General features: G+C 44.9%; 1 protein-coding gene across 1 annotated transcript in view; it reads right to left on the bottom strand.

The window, feature by feature from the left end:
- Positions 1-1,086: 1,086 nt before the first annotated feature.
- The window catches only part of FGFRL1 (fibroblast growth factor receptor-like 1), a 183,881-nt gene continuing 169,105 nt past the window's right edge, over positions 1,087-15,862 (bottom strand). Inside the window, exons 5-7 of the mRNA XM_010577951.1 lie at positions 10,532-10,816; positions 6,043-6,396; positions 1,087-3,133 (exon numbers count right to left, since the gene is read on the bottom strand). Coding sequence (XP_010576253.1) covers positions 2,724-3,133; positions 6,043-6,396; positions 10,532-10,816 — 1,049 coding nt within the window. The 3' untranslated portion in view covers positions 1,087-2,723. The remainder of the gene's footprint in view (positions 3,134-6,042; positions 6,397-10,531; positions 10,817-15,862) is intronic.

Consider the following 15,862-nt stretch of genomic DNA (forward strand, 5'->3'; position numbering starts at 1 on the left):
GAGGGACAGTCTTCCTGTAGCGATTATAACATGGTTTTCCTACTACAGCATACAGGAAAGCAGCAGTGTGCTACGCAGTGCTGTATCGCAACGTTGCCAGCTGGTAAACACCATGTGAGTAGGAAGGTCTCCCTCTTGTACTTCCTCTTCTTCCTCCTTCTCCTCCTCCTCCTCCTCCTTTTCCCCAGAGTTACTGGATGACGCCAGCCAGCACCAGCACAGTGGGCAGGGATGGAGCAATTGATCCAGGTGGCTAAGGCAAAAAAGGGACTTTTTGGAGCAGCTTGTATTGGTGAAGGAAAGCAGGCGCTTACATGCTTCGCTGAATCAGGGTCCCGTCTCACAGCGCTACGGCTGAGCAAACAGGGAACTGTTTGGTTTGCTGGTGATTCAAACAAGCCTGCAGAAAAATCACTGCAGGTCAACGCAGAGCAAATACCTTCGGAAACATTCAGAGAAAAGCAAAGCCGAAAGCATTGTTTTGTTTCAGATTAAATGAAGTGTTTCACTTTTAAATGGAGCAGCTAGTTTGTTAAAGAGCTCTTTTCCGAAGCAGGCTGGAGAAGGAAGTAATTTCAAACATAAAAATTGGCATGTTTCAAATTTTCAGGGTTTTTTTACCAGCAAACTTTAAGTGAAACCCAAGTGAACAGCAAACAGTTGCAGCATTGCTGAACTTGGCTTCTCTAAAGAAAATTTTGGCCACTAAAGGGTTGTGTGCCTCTCTGTGGCATGCAGCAGAATGAAAGTGTGAGCCCTCCTGGAAGGGAGCAGCTCCCCACGTGTTCTTACTGCACCCAACTCACCCTCCACTGGTTCCTTCAGCAGCTGCATTTACAAATGAAGTGTTTCACCTACATTTGATATTTTCCCCTCTCAAGCACCCTGAGGCCGAAGTTTATTTTACAGGCTCACAAATTACTATGTTTTGATTTATAAAATTTTCTTTTAAAAAGAAAACCGACTGCAGGTTTGTGCTTAAAAAACAAATGCAACCTCCTCCCCCTCCCCCCCCCAAAAAAAATGCATAGTGAAACAGATTTCTCTGTGAGCGGAGAACTTTGCTACTGAAGATGGCAAGGGGTCCATGAGAAGTGATCTGACCACTGCAGACCCTCACAGCCAGAATACAAATGGTGGAAAAGGTCAGTTTCTGATGGAAAGGATGGCACCAGCAGTACCTGAGGTGATGTTAGGAGATTACACGTGGCTAGTGTAAAAAGGCATGGAGATGACCTCCAGGTTAGGAGAAGTACAGTTGGTCACATGCTACATTGAGCATATTCTGAGCATGGCATCTATAGAACCTGAAAAAAAAATCTTTATTTTCTTTGATCAAAAATACGTATAGAAATGCCTGTTTTGAGGAAAATATCATACATTTTTTTCTTGTTTAACAAAATAAATTAAATATACATGACTTCTGTTTAAACTCTATATAGAATTACAAAGGTTTTATATTTGCAATTGGATTCATTTCCAGTCCATATAGGTATTTAATATGGTCCTTATTTATTTTCTCTTCTTTCTGTTTTGACTGTTGTTTGAACTGCAATAAAGTTGTGTCATTTCCAAAATGTTATCTGAGGGGAGGGGACAACCACACACAACCTAGGTGAATATTTCTCAAATGCGTTTTTTTCCTACAAGATTATTATTTCATTCTCTTTGTTTCTTACTCATTTTTCTAATGTTTTCACGTATTTTGCATTGATGTAGAAAATCCAGTAGCTTGTCACTGTGAGCCATCAGAGAAGGACAGCGTGTTTTGTTTTCTTCACCATCAGCAGTTCAATTATTATTATTATTAATTATTATTATTTCTTAAATATAAATATAAAGGTGTTCTGTACAATGTTCCTCTTTCCTTCTTTCTTTTTTCCTGGCAGTGGCACTGAGTCCTAGGACCAGGGGAGTTAGAGCACTTGCGGTTTGTTCTGCAGAACACCCCATGGGAAACACGATGCCTTCAACTTGAAGAAATTGAACCAACCAGCTTCATTCGCGTTTCAGATCAAATGACCATGATTGAGAAGCATTCAGTGTTTCATGTTGTGAATAGAAAGTAGTTTTTCCGACCCTCTTGTGTTATTTTTTTCCCCAGAAGAGGTGAATTGGTTATGTCTCCTGGTGCTTTGGCACGAAACCTCAGGTACTTCAGAGCTCGAATCACTCAGAGCGGGACAGGTCTGGGGGCTTCCCACCGAAACAAGTGATGTGCAGCAGGCACGGGAACAGCAGTGCCCATCCAGAAAAGCATTACAGTCACCTCTTGCTCTTCTTGTTCCTTTTAGCAACACAAGGAAGGAGGTGGTGGCTCACATCCCTATGTCCTGTCTCACTCGTCGCCACCTTGATTAAAAAATCTGGAAGTCTCTGCTGTTGGAGACGGCTGCCTCTCTGCTGAGATTTGGGGTTCCTTCATTATTCCTCGGCTACATCCTGATTGCAATAATAAAAAACAAAAATCTCTTTTCTCTCTCTGTCTTTCTCTATTATATATATATTTATATAGATAGATATAGATATATACACATATATATATACACACATACACACACGCATATACAATTATATATATATGTATATATATATTTAAAATTATATATATAATCTTTTCTGTCTGCTTTGCCTATCGCTGGCAGTGTGAGCTGTCTTGGAGCAGTCTCTTCTGAGGTACCACGAGGAAAAGCCCGAACGAGCTACTGTACACGGCCGCCCTCTTAGCACTGGTACTGAATGTGCTGGTGCTGATGGACTTTGCCTTCCACGTGCGAGTGGGTGTGGGTGTGGATGTCCGTGTAAATCTTTGGGTACATTTTGGATGCCATGGCCGGGGCGAGTGCAGGTCCTTGGGACAGTAAATGCTGCTGCTGGGCAACGTATTCCTCATAGTTTATGGAGGAGATGCAGTCTTTGTCGGGGACCTGGGAGACGCAGATCCTGTCCCGGGGCTGCGGCCGGTGCACAGGGGCAGCAGCTGGAGGGGAGCAGGGTTTCTTCTTGGTCTGGCAAAGCCACAAGAGGATCGTCCCAAAAATGAAGACAGCTCCAGCAGGGATGCCGATGATCACGGGCCAGGGCAGGCTGCTCGCCGAGGAAGGGGGCACAGGTGCACTCGGAGGCTTGGGATCTGGACATTATGGCAGGGGAGAGAGAGAAAGAGTTAATTAAATGCAGGCAAAGTGGATTCAAAACAGATGTCACACTTGGGCTGGCTTTTGTACAGGCTGTCTGGCAACCCTGCCAGACCAAGTAACAAGGGAGAAATCAAGCCAGCACATGATGTTTGGTAACTGCTTTGCTTTTCAGTGCTCCTGGAAGGAAAAGCAACTCATTTTCTCTGGTTTAGGGGTCAGGACAGGAGTCTTTGGGGGATTTTTTAACTTTCTTATCCAAGCTTTAATGGATGCACTAGAGCCAGCCTGAGAGAGTTTCCTAACACCCTCACTCTGCGATGGAGTGGGCTTCGCTGCCCAGATTGGAGAACACAACACGGGACGTGTCAGTAATACCTCCATGTCAGCAGACCAGGAGGCACAATCGGGTGGTGCAGAGCCATGGCACGTTGCCCACTTGCCTCTGCTAGGTGTAGCTGTGTCTGTGTGGACTTAAGACGCTCTTCAGCATTCCTGTCTAGCTATACTGGAGCTACTCAGCCGTGCTCTGCCATGGCAGGCAGCATGAATGTGGTGGTTTGGAGGGGTTGTCTTTGAGTTTCTTGTGTGGCTGGGAGGAAGGCTGAAGGATGGGAAAAACATGAGCTGGTGTCCCCTCCTTGGCGCTCAAGCCACGGAGAACTGAAAGTTCACACGGCATTAGTGTGTCCAACTCCATATGGCAAATCTCCACCAGTGTCCTTGGAGCTGCCATTGGCTTTCCAAGGGCAGCATATTCAGCTACTGGAGGAGATGATAAGATGCTTCAGACAGCATCTTTCACACCTACCTCCCCTTTCCCCTCTTTGCTGTTGGCAGCCTGTATATCCCTGAGCAGCCAGTCCAGTTTCTCAGTCTGATTTCTTGATTTATAGACCCAAAAGGAGTCCTGGGGTAGGATCCTTGCTATCAAAATCCCCATCTAGATAGCTACCAGCTGGGATTTCCAAAGCCCTGAAAAATACCTAGGCACAGAATTCAGCTTGCAGGGAGACACTCAAGAAACTTTGAAAACCACATGCTATTCCAATTGCCCAGTGTGTTATGTTCAAACATACATCACTTGACTTTCAAGCCAAACTTCTTTAAGACACTAATGTCTTTTTCTCTCCTTGACAAATAATCCCACTGCTAGTTTGAAATTTTAAATATATACCAAGTGGTCTCTTTGAAGTCAGAAGGACCTATTCTGTTGAACTCAACAGACACAACTTTGATTCACCAACACTGGAAATTACAGAAAAATTTAGGCTGGAAGGGGAGTCTGGAGGTCATCTGGTCCAGCCCCCTGCTCAAAGCAAGACAGGATCAGAGAACTGATCCATCAGCTGACCACGAAAACAACAGTCTTCGTTTTGGTTGGGAGAAACAAAAGTGGTTTTATATTCATCCATGCTGTTCTCTGGAGCTGTCTATGTCAAATCTGGTAGGTTTACAAGCAAAATGGTGTTTTTCTAACTCATGGCCTTGCAATCACATCTTTGCCTCTGAGGGCAAGCTGGGTTCTCCTTCTCCGTCATTGCCAATAACAACAGGCCTGCAGGCTCTGGTTCTGGTATGAGGCCTCATTATAGTCCCATTTAAATCAATGGAAAGTCTCCCACTGATTTCAGTGGGAGCTGGATCAGACTCTCATAGTTCAGAAACTCCCAGAGGCTTTGAGTTATATACCACCCACGCAGCCTTTGCCTTGGGATTGACAGACTTTCTAGTTGGAGTTTAGTCCTAAATCTAAGTGATGCAGAAGAAGACGCCGAGAGCATTCTCTTGCTTGGCAACCCGCTGTCAATATCTAAATTCAAGCTAGTGACTCTCGATGGCTGCTGAGATGCAGAGCTTTGGCAATCAGTGAGCAGAAGAAGCCATGCTGCCTTAGTTACAGCAGTCATAAGATTTTCCCCACTACCCACACAGAAAACCAGTCCTAACAGCCTGGGAGAGTTAATGATCTCTGTCTTTCACTGGTGTCTTGACTGGAGATGCCCCATTAGACCTGACAGCTAAAATGTTCTGCTATCGGCTCCAGCTCCTGCACTCTTAGCTGTGTTGGCTTTGTGGTGGTGAAGGGAAGAAAAAGCAGTTAGATTGATTTTTGTCATAAAACTGGTGGATCTGAAGCTAGATTCACACAGCAAGATGAGGCATAAAGAAATGCCTTTTTCAATAAAAAATATTTATCAGGGCAGAACTGTCCAGTCAGGAGGCAAAGGAGCAAATGACAAAGCGAGGATGGTGTGTCTCAGACACACTTGATAGAGCCTCAGTTGGATGTGGCCACCAGCTCTGAGGCTTGCGGAGAGAAGGAAGCAGCTACGAGCTTGGTACAAGGGTCCCCAGGGAATCACTGGGTAAGAATTTAACTAAATAATAATTCTCTCTTTCACACTCATTCCTTTCCTTTCCTTGTGACAAGGACAATTTTTATTCTTCTCTTATTTTATGGGCCTGTGTCATTGTTTCCTTTTACCAGCAAAAGCAATATAAAGAAGAGCAAGAGAAAGGAGAAAGTTGCAAACTGTGCTGCTATTCAGTTCCCCTCTCACGTCCTGCACCTTATCACTGAAGTGATGTACTGCCTGCAACTGCAGTATCCTTTCCCAGTTCCTCTTCCATACAGGAGACGATCATTCATTTTATTTCACCTTGCTGGAATCATTATCTTCCATGAAGGGAGAAAAGGAAACATCATCAAAAGGATTTCAGCAGGGGCTGATTTAAATCAGGGTTAATTTATTCCCTCATTCATTCTTATCAGAGCTGGGCTAGCCTAAATCAGCACAGCATCACAGAGGGCCATGGAGCCCAATAGGCATCAGCAGTTGTATTAATAAATACCATGATGCAGACTGTTGGTTCAGATGAGGGGAAAAAAGGCATAACTCACCTGGCAGGACTGTGAGAAAAGCACTGCGAAAGCTGTAGCCCATGGTGTTTGCCCCTAGGCAAATGTACATCCCTGCATCCTCTTCCTTGGCTCGAGTAATCATCAGTTTGTTCAAGTAGGAACCATCAGGACGGGACCAGACCTCCCCTGTGGGCAGCACAACAAACTTCTGTCCCCCGACGTCAATGGTTGAGTTGTACTTGCTCTCCGTGCCATACTCGACCCTTTTCAGCCACTGGATGACGGGTTTGACATCGCTGCGGACTTTGCACTGGAAGGATGTGGTCCCACCGTAGTCTACCGTCGTGTTGACAGGGTGCGTCCCTGTCAGGATGGGCTTGGACCTCGTCCTCTCTGCACACAAACACAGGGAGCTCAATGGAAAAAGGTGTTTGCCAATCTCATTAATTTGTGATTGCAGAAACATAGGAAAAAGGCGTAGGAGGGTTGCAAAATAATTGTCTAGTCCAACTCCCTGCCCCAAGGCAGGCTGAGATTTCTGCAAACCTCTCCTGATATAAATTTGCCCAGCCTCTGCCAAAGCCTCTAATGGTAGATGCTCTCCAGTCTCTCCAGACAACTCCTCCATTGTCTGAGGCTTAGCAAGTCTTTTCTCATGCCCAGTCTGAATCTTCCTGTTTCTAACAAGGAAGTTACTTATTCTATGTACATCACACCTGGAGAAAAGTTTGCTTTCCCTCTTAGACCTTATATTTTGGAAGATTTTCTTCAGCCCTCTCTTCTGTACACTGAACAACCCTCCTAACTGATAAGTAAACAAGGTCCTAAGAATCTCCTGTAGAAGGTTTTTCTGTCTTTGCTGTGTTTCTGCTCTCTCAGGTCACTCATGAAGCATTTATATTTGGGTACCCAGTTTGTGGTGGTATTACTTGACACCACACAAGTCAGACCTGGCCTTTCTGCTCCTTGGCAAGTATTGTAAATCCAGTCTGCACTACTGAATTTCCCCATTCCCTTGCTGTACGCTGCAGCTATGAGATGACAAAAGGGGCCATCCTTCCTTGTACTCCCACTTATCCCCATGTCTCAGGGACCATATCACAGAATAATGGGATCTTAATGATGTACCTTGACCTATAGGGTCAGAGGCTGCAGTGATCTTTCTTGAGTCTTGACCAGAGGAAGATAAATGGCCTGATACTAGCCCAAAAGTCCAAAACCCATTTCAGGATTAAATTTGGGTAATAGTATAGGTTGGAATACAAATGAAGTGGACTATTTCACTGTAAATATTCACTCGATATTGACCCTGATGATGTCTTATCAATGTTTATAACTATCTGAAGGGAGGGTGTAAAGAAGATGAAGCCAGACTTTTTTCAGTGGTGCCCAGTGACAGGACCAGAGGCAATGGGCACAAACAGAAACACAGGAGGATCTAAACATCAGGAAACACTTTTTTACTGTGAGGGTGACTGAGCACTGTCACAGGTTGCCCAGAGAGGTTGTGGCATCTCCATCCTTGGTGATATTCAAAAGCCATCTGGACATGGTCCGGGGCAAATGGATCTAGGTAACCCTCCTTCAGCAGGGGAGGTTGGACCAGATGACCTCCGGAGGTCCGTTATAACCCCAGCCATTCTGTGATTCTGTGATGCTGTGTCTCTTAGCACCATGTCTGGTAGGGTGCAATTTACAGGTGAATATGACAGAACCTTACGTATTCTCAGACACAACATCAGTTTTTTACCAGTTATTTACAAGTACATATCTATTGAGAGTCCACACCAGAACCACTGTGGCTATCCCCAGTATGGGGACAGTGAGGGGTGGCGAAAGACATGTTTCTTCTCGTTTCGTCTTCCCAAATGTTCCCTAAAGACAGACAAAATTGGTTGGGAAAAGGCCCCTTCTTTCATGGACCAATGGCAGTCTGTGGATATTGTGTCATCTTTTGTCTGGGAGTCCTTCAGGAGCTCTCTGTCATCTCTGTTGCTGGGCCTGGTAGCTGCCCATGGGGACTAAACTCTACTGAAAGTCATCCCATGTCATGTCATCCACTTCTGAGGGAGATGAGACCACAGGCACTACTGGTGAGGAAGATCTTCACTTCATCCTCACCTCCCTGCTTTCATTATTTCTTTCTTCAGTCTAATCGTAGACTACGGAACAAATTTTTGTGGAGGAAGAGCTCAGAAGGTTTTTGTTTTTTTAGCCAATAACAAAATCTTTCCTTTCACACAATTTTTTTTGCCTCAAGTCTCAGCTAATGAAGGAAACAGGCTGCCCAGGGAAGTGGTAGAGTCACCATCCCTGGAGGTATTCAAAAAGCACGTAGACAAGGCACTTCAGGACATGGTTTAGTGGGCATGGTTGATGGCTGGACTCGATGATCTTAAAGGTCTTTTCCAATCTAAATGATTATATGATTCTATGAAACAAAATGGTAGGAAAGGAAATCAAGCACAAGAGGTTCACAAGACCATCCTTTCCAGCATGATCATAAGCCTTAGGTTGTGTCAACATCACATAAAGTCAAAGGAAAAATATATCCCTCATTCTGAGGAATGTTTGGATTTTTTTTTAGTGCTAGCATCAGAGAAATCAGTCACAGTTTCCAGACAAGGATGTACTGCAAACCTCTACCCTAGGTACAGAGAGAAATTATGGTATCACCGTGGGTGGTAACTGCTGGCAATCATCAACTGCTTTTGATGGAGAACACTGTTGGATTGAGCATGTAACAAAACAGCTCCCACCAGCACTGGCTTTGGGGTGACAGGAAGGAGCAATGGACCCTCTTTCAAACACTCAGGATACTTTCAATAATGAGGGCTCTAAAGATGTGCTTGGGAAACAAAAATACCACAGTGGTCCCTATAGGCTTTGCCTTGGGACTATGAGCAGGAATCACAGCTGGGGAGACCGTGACTCAGATAAGCAGGACTTAGGAGTGGAGGCTCGGGGGGGGGAAGAAAGGAGGAAATTGAATAAAACCTATAATGCTCCATAAAATGATGTTAAAAATAGAAAGATGTCTGAAAACTGCTTAATGCCCTTATCTCCTTGACTCTGGTTCCAGCTTTGGTTACTGTTTTCACTCCTAGCCAGCAAAAGCTAATGAAAACAAAGGTTACATACATCTTTAAGTTGATAAAAACCAAGATAAACAGGGACACAGAAAAAGGTTTGTTCCTGGTGCTGTCTGGTTTTGATGAAGTGAAAATGCCACAGCTGCCATTAGGATGGGGCTTGATTCATTTCCCTGTCTCTGCTCCTGGTTTTAGTGTAAACACATGTTTTTACTGTCTCCACACAGCTGCATCTTTATCAATCCCAGATGTCCAGCAGGTTTGTGCTTTCGGAGCCCAACAGAGCTCCCCACATGTGCTTTTAATTCCTGTGATTCTAGAGAAAGGACTTATCAGAGAACAGATCTTTACCTTTAAGAACAATCTTTCACACTGGGATAAACTTTCTCATGCTAAAATGTATGCACAAACAACATGCTTTCCATGTGGCTGGAAACAGCCCTCCATGCCCTTGCTCCTCATTAATGAAGGCTATTCAATCTTCCTTGCACTCACCTCATCTTCTCCACTTTCTGGAGTTGGCTGCTCTGTAATCATTTCCATGACAACTTATGACAATGTCATAGACAAAGCACAATGATTTAAGAATAAGAGCTCTTCTCTGGTAGACTTAGGTAGGATTTTAGTATAATTATCTTCAGTAATAATAGGGGAAACAGGAGATTAGAGACCAAGAATCAGAATAGCTAGATAGTAAGAAGAGCAATTTACCCCACCACAATGCAGGGTAATCCCCCACAGCTCATCTTCTAAAGGTTGAATCTCTAAAGCTATGTAGGCATCTAAAGATACAGACAGGACCCTAGTGGGATTTTTTTCTCTTTTTAGTATCTCATTTGTACCCACCTGAACCTTTAGATGGCAAAATGCTTTTTAAAATCTGGCCCTAAAGCCTTGTGTGGTTAATCACTCTAGTCATAAGATTTCTGCTGATTCCCTTGGGAGATTTTTCTAACGAAGTGGGCCTCCTATTACAGCTATCTAGACTAAATTTTCAATTGATTGGTTTCACCCTATTATCACTCTGATACAGTAATCTGGGCCATCCTAATTATTTCCACACCTCCTCTATGGTACATGAAAAAGCTTTCTCAGTTAGTTCTCTGTCTGTCCTTGATTTGGGTCTGTTGGTAGTATAAGATTGAACTGGGCAATGGTGAACTTTTACCATGCAGGTGCCCGTAGAGATGACTTTCCCAAGTATCTCTCCTCATTTCAGCTAATAAATTGCATTGTTGCTACTCTGTCTTGCCCAGGTGTTAGGTTTACTCTAGAGTTTCAGTAATGTTTTCTCTGCTTCTGCTGATGCTTTTAACACTTCCCCATTTCTGTGTCCAGCTATCAGCACTGCACACTTGCCATCATGCTCTCTTTACTCAGCCAGCCCCATTCTCAAAGCTCCCTCCCTGCCTTTCCACCCCAGAGGCTGCACTTACGGATTACTTCAACTTTGTACGTTGCATTGATTTCTCCAACTTTGTTAAACACTCGGCAGGTGTATTTCCCGCTGTCCTCTGGCTTCAGGTTCTTCAGGTTCAGCGTCCACTTCTTCTTCTTGTTCTCCCCAATCTCTTGGGGCGTGAGGGGCTTATTGTCCTTCAGCCACGTGATGTCAGGCCGCGGGTTCCCGCTGGCCACACACTTCAGGCGGATGGAGCTGCCGACAGGACGGGCGATCACTCTCCGTCTCATCTTGGCAGGTTGTGTGAACCTGGGCCGGGCTGCAAAAGGCATGAAAAATTGACTGTGGTGAGCAAAGGACTTGCAAAGAAGGATACTCCTGTCAAATGTTACGGCCAAATCTGCTTGAGATGCACCCGGCAGCCCCATGCGTACAAGTGTATCGCTCTCTCTCATATCAGCTCAAAGTGATTTCCTTAGAAAGGAGACACCACCCAGCCTGATATATTTGAATGTCTACTGGACTGCTATGGCCACCACATTAGCCTTCTACACAGCACAAACCTGGAATTTCTCAGTGTCCATAAGGCAACTGCGTCAGACAATCTCACAAAATAATACCCAAATCACGCTATTGTAGCTGAAGGCAAAATGTGGCCACATAATCACATTATAATTGTTACCATATTCCATGCCACAAATGCAAGCCCTTAGCCAAGACCAAAGCAAAACCTCAGATTCCTGTCAGGCTGACCATTTTCTCAATCTTTTGCTGGTCACTTGAAGCTTCATTTTCTGAAGATGTTTTGCTCCTTAGTTCTCACTGGCTTTAATGGGACTTAAGAAGAGTCAACATCTTTTCAATATGTAGAAAAGCCTTAGAAGTGTACCAGACTTTTGCACATTGATCTGAACTTAAATGTATGCAATTCATTCAACACTAATTTATGAAGCATTCACGCTGAAAGGCCCGAAGAAGCAAACAAGCAAATGGAAAGACCCAATAAAAAAAACCTTGAGTTTGTTATTAGAAGATACCCCATGCCAGTCCATCCCCAAAAAATGGAGAAGCTGAAGCAATAGCTGCTGGTGGACAGAATCATGGGTTAAGATAGTCACCTTGCCTTAGCAAGGAAATCATCAATATGTCTAACAGCAGTAACAAGAACACTAGAGAAACGCAAGGTGCCCACCTGGCAAAATCTAAAACTTACACCCTCAACTGCACCTAACTTTAATTCAGAATATGTCAGAATTCCAGAGGGAAAAGAGGTCGCACCTTTACACCCTGGTAGCTTTATTGACATTGCAGAGAGTTTTCCTGTGAAGTAATGAATTGGTCTAACTAATCAATAAAAAGAAAAAGATCTTTGTAAAAACTTTTAAGACAGTTGAAACAATAGAACATGATCTGTTGCAAGGCAACAGCTTGTCTAACAGTATCCTGCAATGCAGAATTCAAAAGAAATTACAAATTTCTCACAGTTACTTTTAATTATGCAACGCCAGTCCAGGGGCACTTCTAACTGCAGTCTCCTGCTGAGATTAACACCAGTCCTGACTCCCACTTGGCACTCTCCCCCTACGTCCAAAATACTCCTGCCAAATTCACCTGTCATCTTTCTTTATTTTGGCAGAGTCAGTTTCTCCTCTGAGTCCATTCAGCGTTTCCACAACAGGTTTCTCCCTCTGCTTTTAAACCCTGTTTCTTGCCTACCATGATCTTACTCTTCAGCCCCATAGGGCAGTCACCCTGCATTTTTGCACTCCCCTGGTAAATCCTCCCCGATCTTTTTCTTGGGAAATAAAAGAAATAGGTAATGAGTAGCCTGCTCTGTGGCACACTGGGTTGGATTATGCCCATCAGCCGTTGGCCTTCACCAATGGCAACTGGAAAGCCACAACCTCTGTAGCATATAACACACCAAAGCAAGCTGAGAACATTGTGCTTCAGGTATCAGGGAAGTTAGCTATAGGACAGCATGGTGGGACTCTATACTAGAGAGCCAGCCCTGCTGCCAGGGCTGAGGACCAGAAGCTCTGGGATGTACATTATAGCGGACCTTTGCTGGATGGAGGAGGTCTGCAACCTCCTCCCTCCAAGCATTGGGGACTGGCAGCCATTGCCATCCGAGGACTGTGAACATATCCCTTAGTCCTCATCCCGCTGCAGCCTTGCCCAACATCCCTCCCTCTCAGAAGAAGACACCCTTCGGCATACCCCTCTCTTGACAGTCCTTTTCTGTAGGGGAAACCATCTGCCTCCACAGCCTTCCTTTGCCCCCCGTGGCTGTCATTTTGGGTCTCAGCCATTTCATGTTATTTCAAACTCCTGCTCAGAAATGCTTTACTCTCCGTACAGAGGCTTTCATGTGTAATCTAATGAACCGGAGCAACTCCAACACCGAAAGTCTTTGCCATGACAGCTGAGCAGCAAGTGTGACATACTAACCCACTCCACAGGTCGTGGTGTGTAAATTGCTGGGTATTCCCTTGGGGGTCTGCTGCAAGAGGAGGCCGCCTCCCAGCAAAAACAATCACCCTCCCAGAGAGACAATTAACCCTGTCAGAGCTGCACTTTGTGAGCAATGACATGCCGAAGTTTAAGTCTGAGCCGAGGGAGACGTGCTGATAAGGGCTGTCATTGTGGAAATTGAGTAAATGTCTGCAAGGTGCATGGAGAGGTTAAGAACCAGCCGTGAAATGGGTCTAAACAGTTGTCCTCTAATATGGCAGTAATTTACTCCGAGACCAGGAACTGCAGGTCCAGGTAGGGGTAGATACTTGCCGGATGGGATTCCTGGGCTGGGACTAACATAGGAAAGAGCAGGTTGGAGACAGGACGGTCACATTGCCCGTGCAGAGCGAACAGTCAAGTGAGTGACTCTAGGCTCGCACCTTCCCTTACCTCTTCGCTGCCTCCACAGCAATATTTCAGAAGGACTTGGTGGTGTCCCTGCTCATGACGGGCATTGCAAGACAGAAACTCTCTTTCCTCCCCCAAAAACAGGACTATAACATTTCTGGTTTTCCTCCCACTGCGACTCCCATGAATCTGTTAGGAGTTTTGCATTCAATCCTCATACATTGTTGCCCAGATACATACTAAACTACAGGTAAAGCTAAACTTCTTTGGCTCTTTCTGTCTTTCTTTCTTCTTCTGTTTAAAGAAGGTTAAGTGATTATGTGGTCTCAAAAGCTACTCCAGGCTGTGTGCAATATGCTGAAACCAGATGCCATTTACACAGTCCTGAATGTTTCCTTGACAAAAGCCTGAATTGGACAAGTTTAGAAAAGCCAGTTAACAAAAAAGGAGAGAGACACACACACAGAGGAGAGAAAAAGAGACCCAGCAAGCACAAAGGAGAAAGAGGGAGAAGCAGCAGTGTGAGAGAGAGGCAGAAAAAGTCTCTTTTGAGTTGGTGCTAGTAAATGTCTGTCCCCAAATCTGTACCATTTACAGAAGTTTTGCTTGTTGGAGTGCCAGCGAAGGCCATTACAAAGTGTCTCTGTGTTATTTAAACTTCACATGCTTGTTCTCCACATCACTTGGCGTTTGCTTCATAAACATGAACCGCACATTTGTACAGTATAAATTATGCCACACACAAGAGCAAGGGAAAACACAAGTGGATGGGGACAAAGAGACAGTGTTGTGTACGGGTTCCTTGCTGAAATGCTGTTTACCATGAAGATTTGTTCAAGCTAATGAAAATTAAATGAAACAGAAGGCTGTTGGCACAAAGACATGGGAAGGAATTCAGCGGTCTCCTCTCCCTGTGGGACACCTCGAGGTGCATGGATTAGTCCCAGAGGGTCCTGTCAGAAGTTGCTCATACGAAGTGAGGTGGTTAGCTAGAACATGTAGTCTGCTGTGATCCACCACAATTACCTCCACATAGTGATGGTCAGTACCACTTCAAGCTTTCATAATACTTATACAAAAAAGTGTCATGATACGACTAAGTATTGAAATACTTTCAATTACTCTGGATAAGAGCTCAGTCAGTTGTGGGAAGATGTGGATGGGGGTATCTATCTTTCCCCACATAAGCTCCCTGCTCTTAGAGGGGGCAGGACCTCTTCCCATTGATACCACTTAATGATGGCAGTTGGAAAATAAAGTGGAGCTTTTTTTTACCATACCTCTCCTCTCCCACTTCTCTAGGGCCCAGGACTCTGCAAAAAAGAACTGCTCCTTCACCCATCATCCTCCAGAGACCTGCAGACGTACACTGACCCTCCCTGCACACCAGCTCACACCAGCAATTTGCTGGTGAACACGGCTGGCTGGAAAAGTCTTGGAGGGGTGTGTGGCCTGCCCCAGCCATTTCCCTGCTTGGGGAGAGGAGACAGGAGGGAGGGAAAGGGGAGAAAACAGAGGTGCAGGAAAACTCTGCAGCACAAAGAAGGACTGGGCCAGGGCAGTACAGAGTAAGGCACAATCTGAGATTGTCAATGCCTAATGATTTTAGTAGTGCTTACATCTTTTTTCATAATATTACTGTTGTATTGATCCATCATCCACCAGCTCTACCAGGAGCACATCTGCCATGGCATTCAATGTCTGCTCCTATCTACACCCGGGTAATGAAGTGTGGAGAGATGGCAGTTTTTCTTGCTAGCTGCTGAATCCCTCCTGAAGGACTTCTGACCTGTATTTTATCTAAGGCACCCTTTCTCTAGCTCCAAAACGTTGTTGTCCTTTTCCAGAATGAGTGGAGGTTACCTTCCTCTCCCAGAGCAAGCTCAGTCTCAGACAAATCTGTAATTTAAGGCTATTACGGCACTGCCTCCTCCAGGTGTGTCCTGGACTACACCACATCCCACCACATCCCTCGTTTGTCAGCTCCTGAAGAAAACTGGCCTCAGCTCAAGTGATGGGGACTCATATGGTGAAAGCTTGACAGGTTCCACCCCTACCATTGCTATGAGGTTACTCCCTGGCCACGAATGTGGTACAAAGCCATCTCTGTATTATAAAATTAAAAGGAGGGATGTACTACAAGAGCAAAATGGAAATGCTGTGCTTCATTCCCTCGAGGTCATAAACTCACATAGCACTCCTGTCAGTAATGGCCAAAAGATGTTTGGCATCAGCCTGACAACTTATTGTCCTTCAAGGAGTGCTTGGACCAAACTTTGGACCGGCAAGTCTTGCGGTGATTCAGAACCTGTTCCAAGTGAGATTTTAGCAGTTCCCCAAAGCTCTGCAACAGCATCAAAATCCTATGCTTGAACAGTCCAGGGCTTAGAGAAGTTCATGCAGGTGTCTAAAAGAGAGGGTAAGCTTAAAAAATACTCAGTTTTGGCCTAATGCTAATTCTCCCGAAGTGAAGTCAGACCTCCCATTTGCCCTCAGTGGG

The sequence above is a fragment of the Haliaeetus leucocephalus genome, unplaced genomic scaffold, assembly GCF_000737465.1.
Source record: "Haliaeetus leucocephalus isolate CR32 unplaced genomic scaffold, Haliaeetus_leucocephalus-4.0 Scaffold51, whole genome shotgun sequence".
Classification (NCBI taxonomy): Eukaryota; Metazoa; Chordata; class Aves; order Accipitriformes; family Accipitridae; genus Haliaeetus; species Haliaeetus leucocephalus.